At 48.0% G+C, this 14,048-nt stretch overlaps 2 protein-coding genes across 3 annotated transcripts in view; one reads left to right on the top strand and one right to left on the bottom strand.

Annotated features, from left to right (window-relative positions):
* The window catches only part of eif2s3 (eukaryotic translation initiation factor 2, subunit 3 gamma), a 14,329-nt gene extending 7,821 nt beyond the window's left edge, over nucleotides 1–6,508 (bottom strand). For both annotated transcript variants that reach the window (XM_023796429.2, XM_023796431.2), the window contains exons 1-6: nucleotides 6,370–6,508; nucleotides 5,340–5,403; nucleotides 5,129–5,256; nucleotides 4,914–5,035; nucleotides 1,183–1,277; nucleotides 945–1,103 (exon numbers count right to left, since the gene is read on the bottom strand). In XM_023796429.2, the coding sequence (XP_023652197.1) occupies nucleotides 945–1,103; nucleotides 1,183–1,277; nucleotides 4,914–5,035; nucleotides 5,129–5,256; nucleotides 5,340–5,403; nucleotides 6,370–6,438 (637 nt within the window). In that variant the 5' untranslated portion in view covers nucleotides 6,439–6,508. The remainder of the gene's footprint in view (nucleotides 1–944; nucleotides 1,104–1,182; nucleotides 1,278–4,913; nucleotides 5,036–5,128; nucleotides 5,257–5,339; nucleotides 5,404–6,369) is intronic.
* Nucleotides 1,034–12,498, top strand: klhl15 (kelch-like family member 15). Its single transcript, XM_023796428.2, has 5 exons — nucleotides 1,034–1,125; nucleotides 7,880–8,144; nucleotides 8,825–8,912; nucleotides 9,075–9,786; nucleotides 9,993–12,498. Exons 2-5 carry the CDS (start codon nucleotides 8,084–8,086, stop codon nucleotides 11,100–11,102), a joined length of 1,971 nt encoding a protein of 656 aa, XP_023652196.1. The 5' UTR covers nucleotides 1,034–1,125; nucleotides 7,880–8,083; the 3' UTR covers nucleotides 11,103–12,498.
* The last annotated feature ends 1,550 nt before the right edge of the window (nucleotides 12,499–14,048 follow it).

The following is a 14,048-nucleotide window of genomic DNA, read 5'->3' as shown; positions in this document are numbered from 1 at the left end:
GCTTTTTAAAACAGTCAGTGGGTTGTGGTGCCCTCAGGAAGTCAGGGAGGGCATTCCACAGGCGTGGAGCAGCAACACAGAAAGCCCTATCTCCCATAGTCTTCAGATTGATTCTGGGTATGTGGAGGAGGTTTGAGTGCATAGAATGGAGGGAACATGTTGTGCATTGTGGGTTGATAAGTTCTTTGAGGTGGGGGGGAGGCATGTCTATGGATGCATTGATGTGTAAGAAGGGAAACCTTATATTCAAACCTGGCAGAAACGGGAAGCCAGTGAAGTGAGTGGAGGATGAGAGTGATGTGCTCATGTTTTTGCACTCATCAGGATCCTAGCTGCAGAGTTTTGTATGTATTGTATGTATTTTGTATGTGTCTCTGCAGGCTCTTGCTAGTAATCCCAAAGAGAAGTGCATTACAGTAGTCCAGTCTAGAGGAGATAAAGGCATGGACCAGCTTTTCAGCATCTGATAGGGAAAGAATGGGGCAGAGTTTGGAAATGTTCCGGAGATGGTAGGTCTTACAGAGGTGGTTGATTCAAAGGCAATAAAAAAAAAAGTAATAAAATAAGGCAAAAAAAGGCAAAAGGTCATTTAAAAACTTGCCATAAAAGTATCCTTAAAAACTCGTTATTTGGCTTGACGACTTGACTGGAGAAGCGGCGAACAAACAACACCAATTGCCTCCCCAGCATCGGTGCTCTGTGGTTCTGTGGCTCATTTGAATGCCTCAGAAGGACCAATCAATGAGATTCTTTCTCTAATTCATCTTTCATATTCTCATATTTTTGATACACTATACATTTTTATTTACTTAATCTAGTTCATCTTCTTACCCTTAATATTAACATGTATATCAAAGCGTTGCTGGATAATCACACACATTGCATTTCCTTGCAACTTGTTGCAATGACAATGAAGGCATCCCACCCCACCCCACATGCCTCACCCTGCACGAAGGCCAGGATCTGCTCGTACTGCTCCTTGGCCTGGCTCTCCTTCACCAGGTCAATCTTGTTCTGCAGGATGAGGATGTGCTTCAGCTTCATGATCTCGATGGCGGCCAGGTGCTCCGACGTCTGGGGTTGCGGACACGACTCATTACCCGCTGTGGGGGGGAAGAGTTATGGGTAAGTGAGCGACAAGCAGCATTGTTGTGTCCCAGTGACAGGAGGGCAGCTGCTCACCAATGAGTAAGAGGGCGGCGTCCATCACTGCTGCTCCGTTCAGCATGGTGGCCATCAGGATGTCGTGACCAGGACAGTCCACAAAGGAGACATGCCTGTGGGGGAGAGGCAGGGTGAGACACCAGCGCCTCCTACTGGAGACCCTGCAGGTTCAGGGCCCCGGTGTTCACTCCCCAATCCTAGTTTACCATCACTGTCCACAATGAAAAACAGGAATCTCTGAAAATACATTACTTAAGAAGCGTGAAAAAACACATTTTTGCAGAAATTACTTTATGAACTAGCCCATAATGTAATGAGATACGCTTAGCACCACAAACAGAAACCTATCTTTACATAGCCGTCAGTGAACATATGACATATGTGGATTAAATGAGCAAATATGTCAGTGTCAACAAGATACAAACTCTCTTGGCTCTCAGCGGAGGCGGACGCACTTTTCTCCCTCTCCCTCCCCTTATCGTCCCTGCTTTGCTCCTCTCGTCTCGTCTAGTATAGTATACTGTCATACTTTGAGAGACTCTCTCAGCCCTGCTCTCCAAACTAAGAAAATCATGGATTTGATCAACTGGTCTCTCAACGCAATTGACACCATCTTCTTGATGAGAAGCCCAGGTTCGGGGGAACCTGACTGTCCTGCAGGAATGTACGCAGCTGGCTACACGATGGACGGATGGGAGAAGTGGAGGGTCATGTATCTTGCAGCTCTTTCCTTGGAGGACATCGAAGATATCTACCTATTCGGAACCATGATTACAGGTCTTATGCTGGTTGGATTAGGTTTATCGAAGATTGAAGAAAATGGTGACAGCCGCTTAAAGCCCCACTAGGCTGGCCAGGATGACAGAGCTGTTGGCACTCAGACTGTGACTATTGATCGCAAATTGGATAACATCACTGTGACTATTGATCGCAAATTGGATAATATCACAGAGAAGCTCACGGCTTTGTAAAGAATTTTGGATGGCGGAGACCAGCATGGACATTAGAGGAGCTGCAAAATTACAGCTTCTCGCTCGAAAACCCAAACAACCCGATCCTATCTGCTTCTGGCTCCCCCCTAATCAGCATTGGCCTCGGACAAGGCCGCTGCTTAATTAAGAACTCCCCCAGAAGAGCAAGGCAGTGAGACTCTCTTGCATTCCTCTCCCCCAATCCCAAGGACACCTTGATACACACACACATATACATACGTACAGATACGCACAGATACGCACTCACCACACCCTCCCCCCATCCCACGCCTTTGCCGCTTCATACCCCCAGCGTGAACAGGCGGGTCTGTGACCAGCGCCTCGGGCTGCAGGACCGGATGGCTGTCTGTCTATGCTGGACTACCTCCACCTCCCCATTTCCCTCCGCTGTTGCAAGTCACGACTTTTTATGTTGTAAGGTGTAGTGACTATGTGCTTATGTTGCTGAGGTGTTTTTTTCTGTTCCTACATTGTACTCCCTACTGGAGTACAGTTTGGGGGCTGTTTTTTTAATTCTCCTCCTCTCTCCTCATGTAATTCTGTTTTCTGTGACCTTCCTATATCCCCCGTCTTCCTGACCTGTCTACCCCCTATAATGTGATGTTTGTATATATATGGTCGGGTTGACGGCCAGTTTTTCGCTGGTACTTGTGACTAGCGACATGGTGTATTGCAACAGCAATAAAGGTTTTCATCATAATCTAGCTTTACATTCACAGTGAGCAATGATGTCAGTTATATAGCTATCAGCAATGCTAAAATTTGAGATTGAAAGTAATAATACATATGGGCATCATGAATACAAATTTCTAACTAGTATAAACAAATATAAATTATATAGATTACTTCATAAGCGATTTTCTCACTGGTCAATTATTTCTCAAATATCAGGAGACAGAGAGAAATTCCATCTATAATGAAAAGTTACCATTGTTGAAAAGTGGGCGCGTGTGCGTCAGACAGCAGGGACAAGACGACATAATATGCCTCGCGTTGTTCTGACCCCCTCAGTCAGTATATTCACATGCACAGCTAAGTCGAGCTACGGTCATAACTGGACTATGCCATTTAATCAGGCTACTGTCCCAGTATACATACATGGGAGGGGAATCGATTTATTGACCGAAGTATGTCTGACTCTGCTACTATAGGTGGTGATATGGCTCCTTTCATCTTGTTAGTATTGGGCTTTTTCCAGTTGACATATTACATCACAGATATAAGAATGGATACCTGGATTAAATGACATAAGCTTTAATTGTGATCTGGTCAAAGGACAGATAAAACAAGATTGCAGAACAAGAAATAAAGTATTTTGTATAATATTCTATGACAGCACGGTATTCTTCAAATATTGCAATGTGATTTTGTTGTAATAAATATTGAGGTATCTATGAAACGAAAAAAGGAGTTCAACATAAATTTCTCACAAACCCGTCTAGGAGTGATTTGAACAGCAAGGACGAAAATGATTATGATTATCTTGGAGAACACATGCAGATCTCATGCAAAAGCAGCGGAGGTAAACTTTAAACTGATTTTTAAACATGGGTGGAGTGGTGGCTCTGAGGCTAGAGATCTGTGCCAGTAACTGGAAGGTTGCTGGTTTAAATCCTGTAAATGCCCAGAGTTATTCTACTCCATTGGGCCCTTGAGCATGGCCCTTAATCTGCAATTGCTGCTTCCTGGGTATGACGTTAATCTACATCCAGCCGTATAAGGAGGTCCTCCAACTTACAGGGAAAAAACTTGGGGGTTGGTGGCAAAATTTGCACTCCAGCCACTGGAAAAAATTCACACTGGTCCATTTGGACTAGTGTGGTGCTGAGGTATCACATGGCTGCACTCAAGTTTTCACCCCTGAGGTGGCTTGTCATGTGATGAATGTGGCAATGCGCTGCATCAGTGCATGCTCCTTACGTCTCTCCTCTTTAAAAATGTACTAGATAATGTTGAAAAGGAATAATCATTAAAACGCTAAACTTGCAAGGTTGTTTTCCTACGACAGAGTAAAAATGTTTTAGCAAGACTTAAACTCCCTGCGCTTTAATAACCATGTCAAACTGAAGGTAAGAAAAAGCCTGATTTTAATCTCGCTAACTAGCGATGTAGGAATTGGATGTGCACAACATGCAATGCTGATATTAAAATCGCATGTCACCTCGCTTTGTGATGTCATTTCCCGCCGGTACCGGTCTTTACACCAGTGGAAAACCAACACCTTTAAGTACCATAGTTTTGATACCTTCTTAAAGTACCAAAAGTACAGTACCTGGTGCGGTGGAAAAGTAATTTTTGCTTGAACTGGACAGCTTCACAGCAGTGTACATTTCATATGCTGCACGTCCTCTGCTATGCTCCAGACTTCTTCTGTTACTTACGGGTCAAAGCCCAGGGACAGAAACTGTGGAGCATGTGCAGAGTGCCTAGGCCAGTTTGAGACTGATTGAACTTATACATGCAGGAGTAAATAGACTCCCAATCGCATTTTCATCGGTGTCTTTGTCCCACTAAGAGAAATTTAATTTAGTCCAATTTCAGTCGGACTAACATGTTTACACGTACTTTCCGGTGTTAGTTGGCCTAAAACAATAGTTTGATTTTCTTAGCGTGCATGTAAACGTACTGACTGTGACTGGTGTGCTCTGGGAGAGTACAGTTTGGCAGGAGGGTGGCGTTGACGTCTTCCCTGGCTGACACGATGTGGGTGCCCAGCCTCAGTTCCAAGCTGCAGGCTTCAGCTGATGGCCAGCTTACCTGACAAGTTTGAAGTTGCCCTTGGTGCCTGGAATGTCTGTGGGGAACTCGTCGGGGGTGCTGCTCCCACACGAGCGGTAGCACTCTGGCCTGGGACAGCTGAGGTCATCCAGCTTGTATATCTGTGGTCAGGCAGTGGTGGGCATGAGCAAATAGGCAGTGCAAACCAGGAACCCGGCGCAGACAGCCCCCCTGGCAGTGACCAAGCCCCTCACCTTGGCATTGGCATAGCCCAGCTTGATAGTGATGTTCCTCTCCAGTTCGTTCTTGAACCTGACGGTGTGCACCCCCGAGATGGCTTTCACCACCGTGGACTTCCCATGGGCCACATGTCCGATGGTGCCTAGGCAAGGAGTATGGTGGGATCAGCAAAAAAGAGACGGAAAGAACAAGCTACAGTGATCTGTTTGTGTGCGTGAGACCTACCGATATTGATGGTGGCCTGCCTGCTGATGATTTCAGGGGAGAGTGGCGACAGTGTGCTGACATCCTGTGGGGGTGGGGGGGGGGGGGGGGGGGGGTCAACCACAGAAATGTTTTACATACACGCAGTCCTTCATAAAAACCGTCTACCTCCAGTTCATACAACAGTCTTCACCAGTAGTTCTCAATCCTGTTCCCGAAGGACCTCTGCCAGAATGTTTTCATTTCAACCCACACTGCTATCAACCTGCCACATTTAATATTAGCCTATTAAGGACCATATAAGCCTGATTAAGGTAGGGCTGAAATGAAAACATTTGAGAACAACTTAAGGGTCTTGCTCAAAGAGCAGACAATGATATCACTTCCTATGTTGTATTCAACTCCTTGCTAAAGACACAGAATGCTTAAATAAATTTAAAAAAAAAAAAACAGCCCGACCCATGACTAAATTTTTATAGTGTGAAACAGTTACAAGTTAGAGATGGTATGTACAATCGTAGCACATGATCTGAGTCTTCAGTTCAGGGTGTGGGGAAAACGCCCGCCGCACTAGACAGGGGCTGATTACCGTAACATTAAACACTAAGGGTTGTGTGACACTGGTTTACAGCGACTCCAAACTCTGTAGAGGGCCGCTGTACGAAGGTCCGTACACTGTACAGTTACAGCTAAAACCCAGTTTAACGACGGCATTTATAAGGCATCATCCACGTTACCAGCAACAACTGATGGTAATTTCCCGTGTCTGGAGTTTCCTGGCACTCCGCGGGCGGGTGACCCGAGGCATGTAACGGGGCTCAGGAGGTATGTTAGGCGGAGTAGGGCTTTGGCGTATGTGTTGTGAAGATCCCCATTGACCGGAGAACCATGCCGCCGTGGGTCCTACATCACTCGCATCATGTGCGGTCTGGCTACCGGCTTTCATTACCCGCCCATACAGATATACGCGGCCCGATGCGTCTTTACACAAGCCGATGCAGATCTTAACCTTACTCTCGACGGGCTCGGTAAGAAAGAGACATTTACTCACCAAGGAACTTAAATCCTGTTTAAAAAGATGGGGCTGCCCCAGTGTTACTCCCGACTCGTCACCCGCCATCTTGAGCGAAAAAGAAAATTGGGAGCCACCGCTGCCGCCTGAATGATTTTATTACAGGGCCGTAATTTTAAAAGGCATTTATCAGAACGAATTTATTTACTATACATAATACCATGACAAATTAAACTCATGTAGTTATCGAACCACGCAGGTCAACTGATGTTTTTAAATGGACTTTTGATAATAAAAAATAGGCGTAGTGTGTCCGTTGATAACGGGTGATGCAATAGTGTAGGTTGCGTAGATTACTTTAGCTGGAAAATAACCTCTTTGAACAGAAATATTAAGCAAGGTCCTCTGTATGGTAGTTGTATACAGCCATCGATTTAAAATGCTCTCTTTGGTTTAATGAGACATCAGTTTGACTTTATGGTCAAATTTAAACTTCAGGAATATTTGGGGTCCGTCCCCTCTTTCTGACGTCATTATACCAGTTTCTTGTAGTTTAATGCTTTTGGAAATAAACTGTAGATATCTAAAAACAAGAAAGCGTAGAAGGCATGTAAGATTATTTGAAACTGTCAAATTCTGTATTTTTTTCCTATTTGTCTTTTCCTCGACGCATTTGTATATGTACCCCTGGCAAGGTTTTACATTTTGTATGTGGACTATGTTCCTTGTACATCTTTTATCTTTATCAATAAATGTGATTTGGGAGAATAAAGGAGAAATAATATGTAACAGATTATGGATTTCTATTTTTAAATTGTCTATGTTTGTACTGTTTTGTTTGTACAGTAATTTAACGTCAGTAATGCTTTAACAAAACGTTATCTGGTGTATAGTTGTTTTATATATTGTATACGGCTGCACATTTTTCTTGAATTATTTAAAGAGCATATATTTCAACAGAGAATTTTTTATGAGGAAAAAATAAACGACTTTTATTGGTGCTTTGACAAAATTTGAAGGAAAATATTCAAAAGGCTTTGTCCGTGGATCCTGGACTGTGCCCAGAACTGCCTCAAATATTGCTGCTTTCTGACCCGCGAGGCTGCGTCACCGAAAATGCCCAGATTCATTATCACTCATTGAATTATGACCACTGGGCGCTGGATTAAAGAATGAGCTCACTGTACATTAATATCTATGCATTATTCCCTTGTTATTGCATACTGTACGGTGTGCACTGCACGCTGTTCCCTGTACATTAGCTATACAGTATACCCTGTTTATTGCATACTGTACGGTGTGCACTGCACGCTGTTCCCTGTACATTTTCTATACACTATTACTTTTTTATTGTATATTGTACGGTGTTCACTGCCCACTGCTGCCTGTTCATTGTACATTGTTGTCTATAAACTAACCACGTATATCGTATATTATACGGTGTCCACTGCACGCTTCCATTTCCTGGTGACTGTACAACATTAACCATGCATTATTCCCTGTTTATCGTATACTGTACGAAGTTCACTGCTCCCTGTTCACTGTACAGTGGATAGAGCCTGAGAACCGCAGGAAGTGACGTCAGTGCGGCGAAGAATATGGCGTCTGCGAGGGCTGGGAGCGCTGTATATGGACACTGTTTTGTTATCGAGTGTCAATGATGGTAGCTGGGAAAAGCGCAGGAAGCGAGCATAGCCGCTGACGATGAGCGTTTGAAGACCGGCGCGTCGCTCCGGGTATCCAGCGTCACTCCATGTCCGAAGGGGCCAGAGCCGCCTGGTCGAAGCGGGGCTGCGTGGAGCCGCATCGCCGAGGTGAGCGCTCGGCGCCCCAGTGTCAGTGACGGACTGCCGGAGCCCGGCAAAGGATTTAAAGCGCCGTACCTGCGTGGGGAAGCGGCCACGCAGCCGGCTATGTGACGGTCGTACGGTTATAACTGGAAATGAGGGCCGTGTGAGCGGGATATTTATAACCAGCCTCACCTCTGGCGTCATGCAATTAAAGGTCACGTTTGGCATTTAAACAACAACTACATGTCAGCGTGGGTTGTCACCGCACGACGATGTGCAGTGCTTTTACATTCAAACATGGATTCGTTTATCTCGATGCAAGTCGGTCTGCATGTAACTTTATCCACACAGGATGTCTAACAATGAAATTATTTTCAATCGATACTCCCATGCTGTGTTGCATGCCTTTTTGGTACCTTTGGTAGCTGTGGTATCTTCTCTAGCGCTGATCTTAAGCAGCAAGTGGATATGAGATGCTCCGGTTCATAAAAAGGATGTTGATTGGCACTGTAACTGTTGGGCATCGCATTAGACAGGTGCCATCGTAGTTGACATAAGGACACCGCTGTTGTGTCGGTTGACACAAGGAGGCTGCTGTGTGTTCCTGCCATGCAGTTGGCATTGTCTGTGGTAGGCGGCATTGCAAACGGGTTGGTTTGTGGGGTCCTGATGTTCCCTCCCTCTGTGTGTTTGTCACTTCACAGAGCAGGGGAAATACAAGCAGAGAAAATGTGAGCTGGCCCTCGGTACCTCGTCAGGCAAGCCCGTGTTAGGCCCCGAGGGACCCAAGAGGTAGACCCCCGCCCCCCCCTGGGCCTCTCTGATGCATGTTTACTCTGAATGATTCGCAGTGGGTTGGTTCCAGTGGTGGATCAGTAGGATAACAAAGTCATGTTGTGTGGTCACGTGTGTCTGTTTGCGTGTGTGACCCCCCCACCGCCCTCCCCGGCACAGGTGTGACATGGCAGGGGACGTGGAGGTGTACCTGTCACAGGCCCATGATGGCAGTGTGTCCTCTGGCTTCCGTGCCCTCTACGAAGAGCGCCTCCTGCTGGACGTCACCCTGCTTATTGAAGAGCAGCACTTCCAAGCACACAAGGCACTGCTGGCCACACAGAGCGACTACTTTCGGGTCATGTTTACTGCAGACATGCGCGAGCGCGATCAGGACCGCATCCATATGAAGGGGCTGACAGCAGCCGGATTTGGACACGTGCTGCAGTTCATGTACTACGGCACACTGGAGCTGAGCATGCCCACCGTGCAGGAGATCCTGCAAGCCGCCATGTACGTGCAGCTCACTGAAGTGGTAGAGTTCTGCTGCTCATTCCTGCTGGCCAAGATGTGCCTGGAGAACTGCGCCGAGGTCATGCGCCTGCTTGAGGACTTCAGCGTTGCCGTGGAGGGCGTGCAGGAGCAGCTGGATGCCTTCCTGCTCGACAACTTTGTGCCGCTGATGGCTCGTGCTGACTTCCTGTCCTACCTGAGCCTGGAGAAGCTGCTGGTGTACTTAGACAGCGACCGGCTGAGCCGCTTCCCCGAGATTGAGCTGTATGAGGCAGTGCAGGCCTGGCTGCGGCACGACCGCCGTCGTTGGAGGCACACGGATGCCGTGGTGAAGAGCCTGCGCTTCTGCCTCATGACGCCCGCCAACATCTTTGAGAAGGTGAGTGGTCCAACAGTGCGGGGCATGCCAGTGGGTCACGATGCCCAGTGCGGAGCATGCTAGTGGGTCATGGTGCCCAGTGGAGAGGGATGGCGTGGGGGGAGTGTAGTGGGTCACGGAACCCAGTAGGGGGCATGCAGTGGGTAACAGTGTCCAGCCAGGGGCTCTCTCTCTGTCTCCCCATGACCGTTCCTATCTCCCATCAGGTGAAGACCTCGGAGTTCTACCGCTACTCACGGCAGCTGCGGCAGGAGGTGGAGCAGGCGCTTAGCTACTTCCAACAGACCAACGAACAGCCGCTGCTGGACACCAAGGCCAACCGCATCCGGTCGGCGCGGCCACAGACGGCCGTCTTTCGTGGCATGATCGGCCACAGCATGGTGAACAGCAAGGTGCTGCTGCTGCACAAGCCCAAGGTGTGGTGGGAGCTGGAGGGTCCGCAGGTGCCGCTGCGACCCGACTGCCTCGCCGTCCTCAACAACTTTGTCTTCCTGCTGGGCGGTGAGGAACTGGGCCCTGACGGCGAGTTCCATGCCTCATCCAAGGTGTACCGCTATGATCCACGGCACAACTCCTGGCTGCGCATGGCCGACATGTCGGTGCCACGCTCCGAGTTCGCTGTGGGTGTGGTGGGCCGCTTCATCTACGCCGTAGCGGGCCGCACGCGTGATGAGACCTTCTATTCCACAGAGCGCTACAGCATTGCTGAAGACCGCTGGGAGTTTGTGGACCCCTACCCCGTCAACAAGTACGGCCATGAGGGCACCGTACTGGACGGTAAGCTCTACATCACTGGCGGTATCACGTCCTCCTCCACCTCCAAGCAGGTGTGCGTCTTCGACCCCAGCAGGGAGGGGGTGCCGGAGCCCCGGGGCCGCCGGGCTACCGCACTCGGCGGCTGCTGGGAGAATAAATCCAAGATGAACTATGCACGCTGCTTCCACAAGATGATCTCGCACAATGGCAAGCTCTACGTGTTTGGGGGCGTGTGTGTGGTGCTGCGCGCTTCCTTCGAGTCGCAGGGCTGCCCGTCTACCGAGGTGTATGACCCACAGGCCGACGAGTGGACCATCCTGGCCTCCATGCCCATTGGGCGCAGCGGCCACGGTGTGGCGGTGCTGGAAAAGCAGATCATGGTGTTGGGTGGCCTCTGCTACAATGGCCACTACAGCGACTCCATCCTGACCTTTGACCCGGAAGAGAACAAGTGGAAGGAGGATGAGTATCCCAGGATGCCTTGCAAACTGGATGGGCTGCAGGTGTGCAGCCTGCACTTCCCAGAGTATGTGCTGGAGCATGTGCGGCGCTGTAGCTGAGGGGCGGAGTGCCTCCTGCTGACACCCTCTAGTGAAACCCAAACTGTTGGTTTTTTTCTGTAGTACCCATCTTTGTGGCTACATTATGTCTCTGCAAGCCTAGCAAAATAAATACACTAAATAAGGACAGGAGAGCATAAAACAGTTTATACCTGTTGGAATAATTAATACTACAGTCAAATTCTACCCCTTTTATTCTCTAGACCAGAGCTTACTTGAAGACAAACATGTGACTGACCGGGATTTGGGTGCCCCATCAGGGTTTGGTCATTTTAGATCGTTTTTAAAAAGGCAGATTTTTCAAAAAAAAAAAATCAAAAGAAAACTAAAGATTTTTTGCAGATTTCTGGAATAATTGTTTTCCACCAATCATGACCAGCGATCCCTACAAATCCGTCTCAAGTCTTTTTATTTCCAGCTGTACCTCTGGGTCTTTAAATCTTCCTGTGATGTCATGCCACTTCCTGTGATGTCATGCCATTTCCTGTAATGTTAGGCCACTTCCTGTAATATTAGATCTGGAATTTGTCTGTCCGTGTGCAATGCTGGCAGGCAGGGACCAGAACTAAAGAAATGCGATGTAATGTGTGTAAAAGAGGTGATGAGTTACCTGCAGTTGGTGGGCTACATGTAGGTGGGGGGTTATTTGGGGGGAGGGGGGTGCACTGCACTGTCTGAGGTTGGAATGTTTATGGCTTCCAGAGTGTGTAGATCGCTGTCTGATCGTCTGTCTGTCTTTCCTGCTGTATTTATTTCCCGCTCGTGTGTCCTGTGTTTCCTTTGCCTTTATAAACGCTCCCTGTCACAGCCGCCTGCTGCCGCGTTTGCTCCTTCACTCTCAGACCCTGGTGACTCTGAGGATGACCTGGGCGTATCTCTGATGCCCCTGGCTGCTCTTTGGTCTTGCTACACCCTCGCCCTCTGCCCCATCCTGCACCTCCACGCCACCACAGGCATCTTGCCGTTCTCCTTAGCGGGAATGAAGCAGGTGTGTTTGCCCGTCCCCCCCCCTGCTGTGTGCCAGTCCTGCTGCAGCTGCCGGGGGGGGGGGGGGCTTGCTGAATGTCCCCATCGCTGGGCGACCTTGCCGCCGGTCCCAATGGAGCAGGATCGTCTTTCACCTGTCCGTTCTCGCTGCCTCCACGTTTGTACATTTCTGAGCTATTTCAGTCCATTCAATACTCTGTACAGATATAACCCCCTTCGTCCCCCAGCACATCACCACCTCTTCTTACACTCTATCGCTCCAATCCTCTCCTCTGCCAAAAATGACATATTCGCTTGTAGATGACAGATTTCTAGGAAATATGAGGATTACTGACGGTATAGTTATTGCTGACTGGCTGCTCACTGCAGAACTTCACTCCATAAATAAACGTTCATACTGTACAACCTGCTCTGCTTGCTGTCTGGTGAGACATCTGCCGGTGTCACTGCGTGCTGCTCCAGGCAGAGTGCAGCTTGTGTACTCTGTGTCTTTGAGTATCTGACTGTACCTTGCACATTTGTGTCTGTGTTTGTGTGTGTCTGTGACTCTGCTCTGCATATTTGTGACTGTGTGTGTGCGTGTGTACTCACCGTGTACCTGTGCCCGACTGTGTGTTGTGTGGTTGCTGTGTGTCTTTGCCCATCTGTGACTGCCCATCTTTGATTGTGCACTGTGTAGTCACTGCGTGTCTATGCCTGTCTTTGACTATGCTGTGTTCTCACCATGTGTTTGTGTCCGTCTGTGACTGTGTTGGTGCCCAACTGTGACTGTATGCTGTGTACGCACTGTGCGTCTGCCCCTGACTGTGACTGCTTTGTTCTCAGCATGTGTCTGTGCGGGACTGTAACTGTGTGTTTCACATGTGCATGTGTGAGACCAGGCTCACCGTAAAGTTTGTGATATACTCTTGTGTGAGTTTCCCCATCTGCAGCACCATCAGCTAAAAGCATGACTCTTCTTCGTACCTGGCCTTCAGTTCACCGATCCATCCAGTCACGTGACCCGAGGCCTGTAGTGCAGAGACAGCAGTATGCTAGAGAAACATCACACACAGCTGGGTCCGGTGCCTAGAGTCAGAGGTACCAGCTATGAGTCGATGTGGCTTACTCGCCACTGGAGGCCGCTGTTCGCACAGATAGACAAACCAAAAACCTTAATGCTGCCCTCTCTTGGGAAAACACATGGATAAGGTAAGGAAATGATAGCAGAGGCTTTACTGCTTTAATTTCATAACAATAATGTGATTCTTAGCACAATTGTTTCAATATTATCTTTTTTGGACATAGCCAGTACTTGGTATTTATAAAAAAAACGTAATGATTATATTTTAAATAATTGCCAGTTATTAATAATGTTATATTTCTATGCATCTGAAATTATAAAATGTTTTTAGATGAAATTCAACTTTACAATTGAAATGTTTTTAAAGTAAAACCGGGAGGCTTCAGAATATCCCTGAAATGTCATTATGGAATAATGTGGTACCAGAGTGTTTCTGCTCAGGAATCTTAAGAACTGTTAATTCTGAGGCAGCCTGAAGGGGGTGCTCTGGCCCAGTGTAACATGCTACTTGGGAGAGAGGTTATTTTCTCTGATTGTTGCACTCCGCAACTCTTACTTCCTCATTGTCGCTCTCCCCCCCACGCAAGCTGGAGGTTTTGTAACTGAAATCTGACCGGCTTAATCCTGCTCAGCCAGCTACATGCTGACAAATATGACAGAGATGAGCGTGACAAGCACTCCCAGGTACTCAAAGCGTGGGCAAGTGCCCACACACACCAGCACACACATGCAAAGAATGATGTTTACGTCCCCTGTTGTAATGTGACATTGCCACCCTCGCTGAGCACATCCTGATGCTCCACCCAATGTAGCCCATCTACCCGTATGTCACCTGCCCCCCCCCCACCCTCTGAGCAGAACGCCTCCATCAGCTCAGCAAGGGCGTTTGCACCTGT

This window comes from Paramormyrops kingsleyae, chromosome 4, assembly GCF_048594095.1.
Source record: "Paramormyrops kingsleyae isolate MSU_618 chromosome 4, PKINGS_0.4, whole genome shotgun sequence".
Taxonomy (NCBI): Eukaryota; Metazoa; Chordata; class Actinopteri; order Osteoglossiformes; family Mormyridae; genus Paramormyrops; species Paramormyrops kingsleyae.
This window is presented reverse-complemented; position numbering and strand designations above follow the sequence as displayed.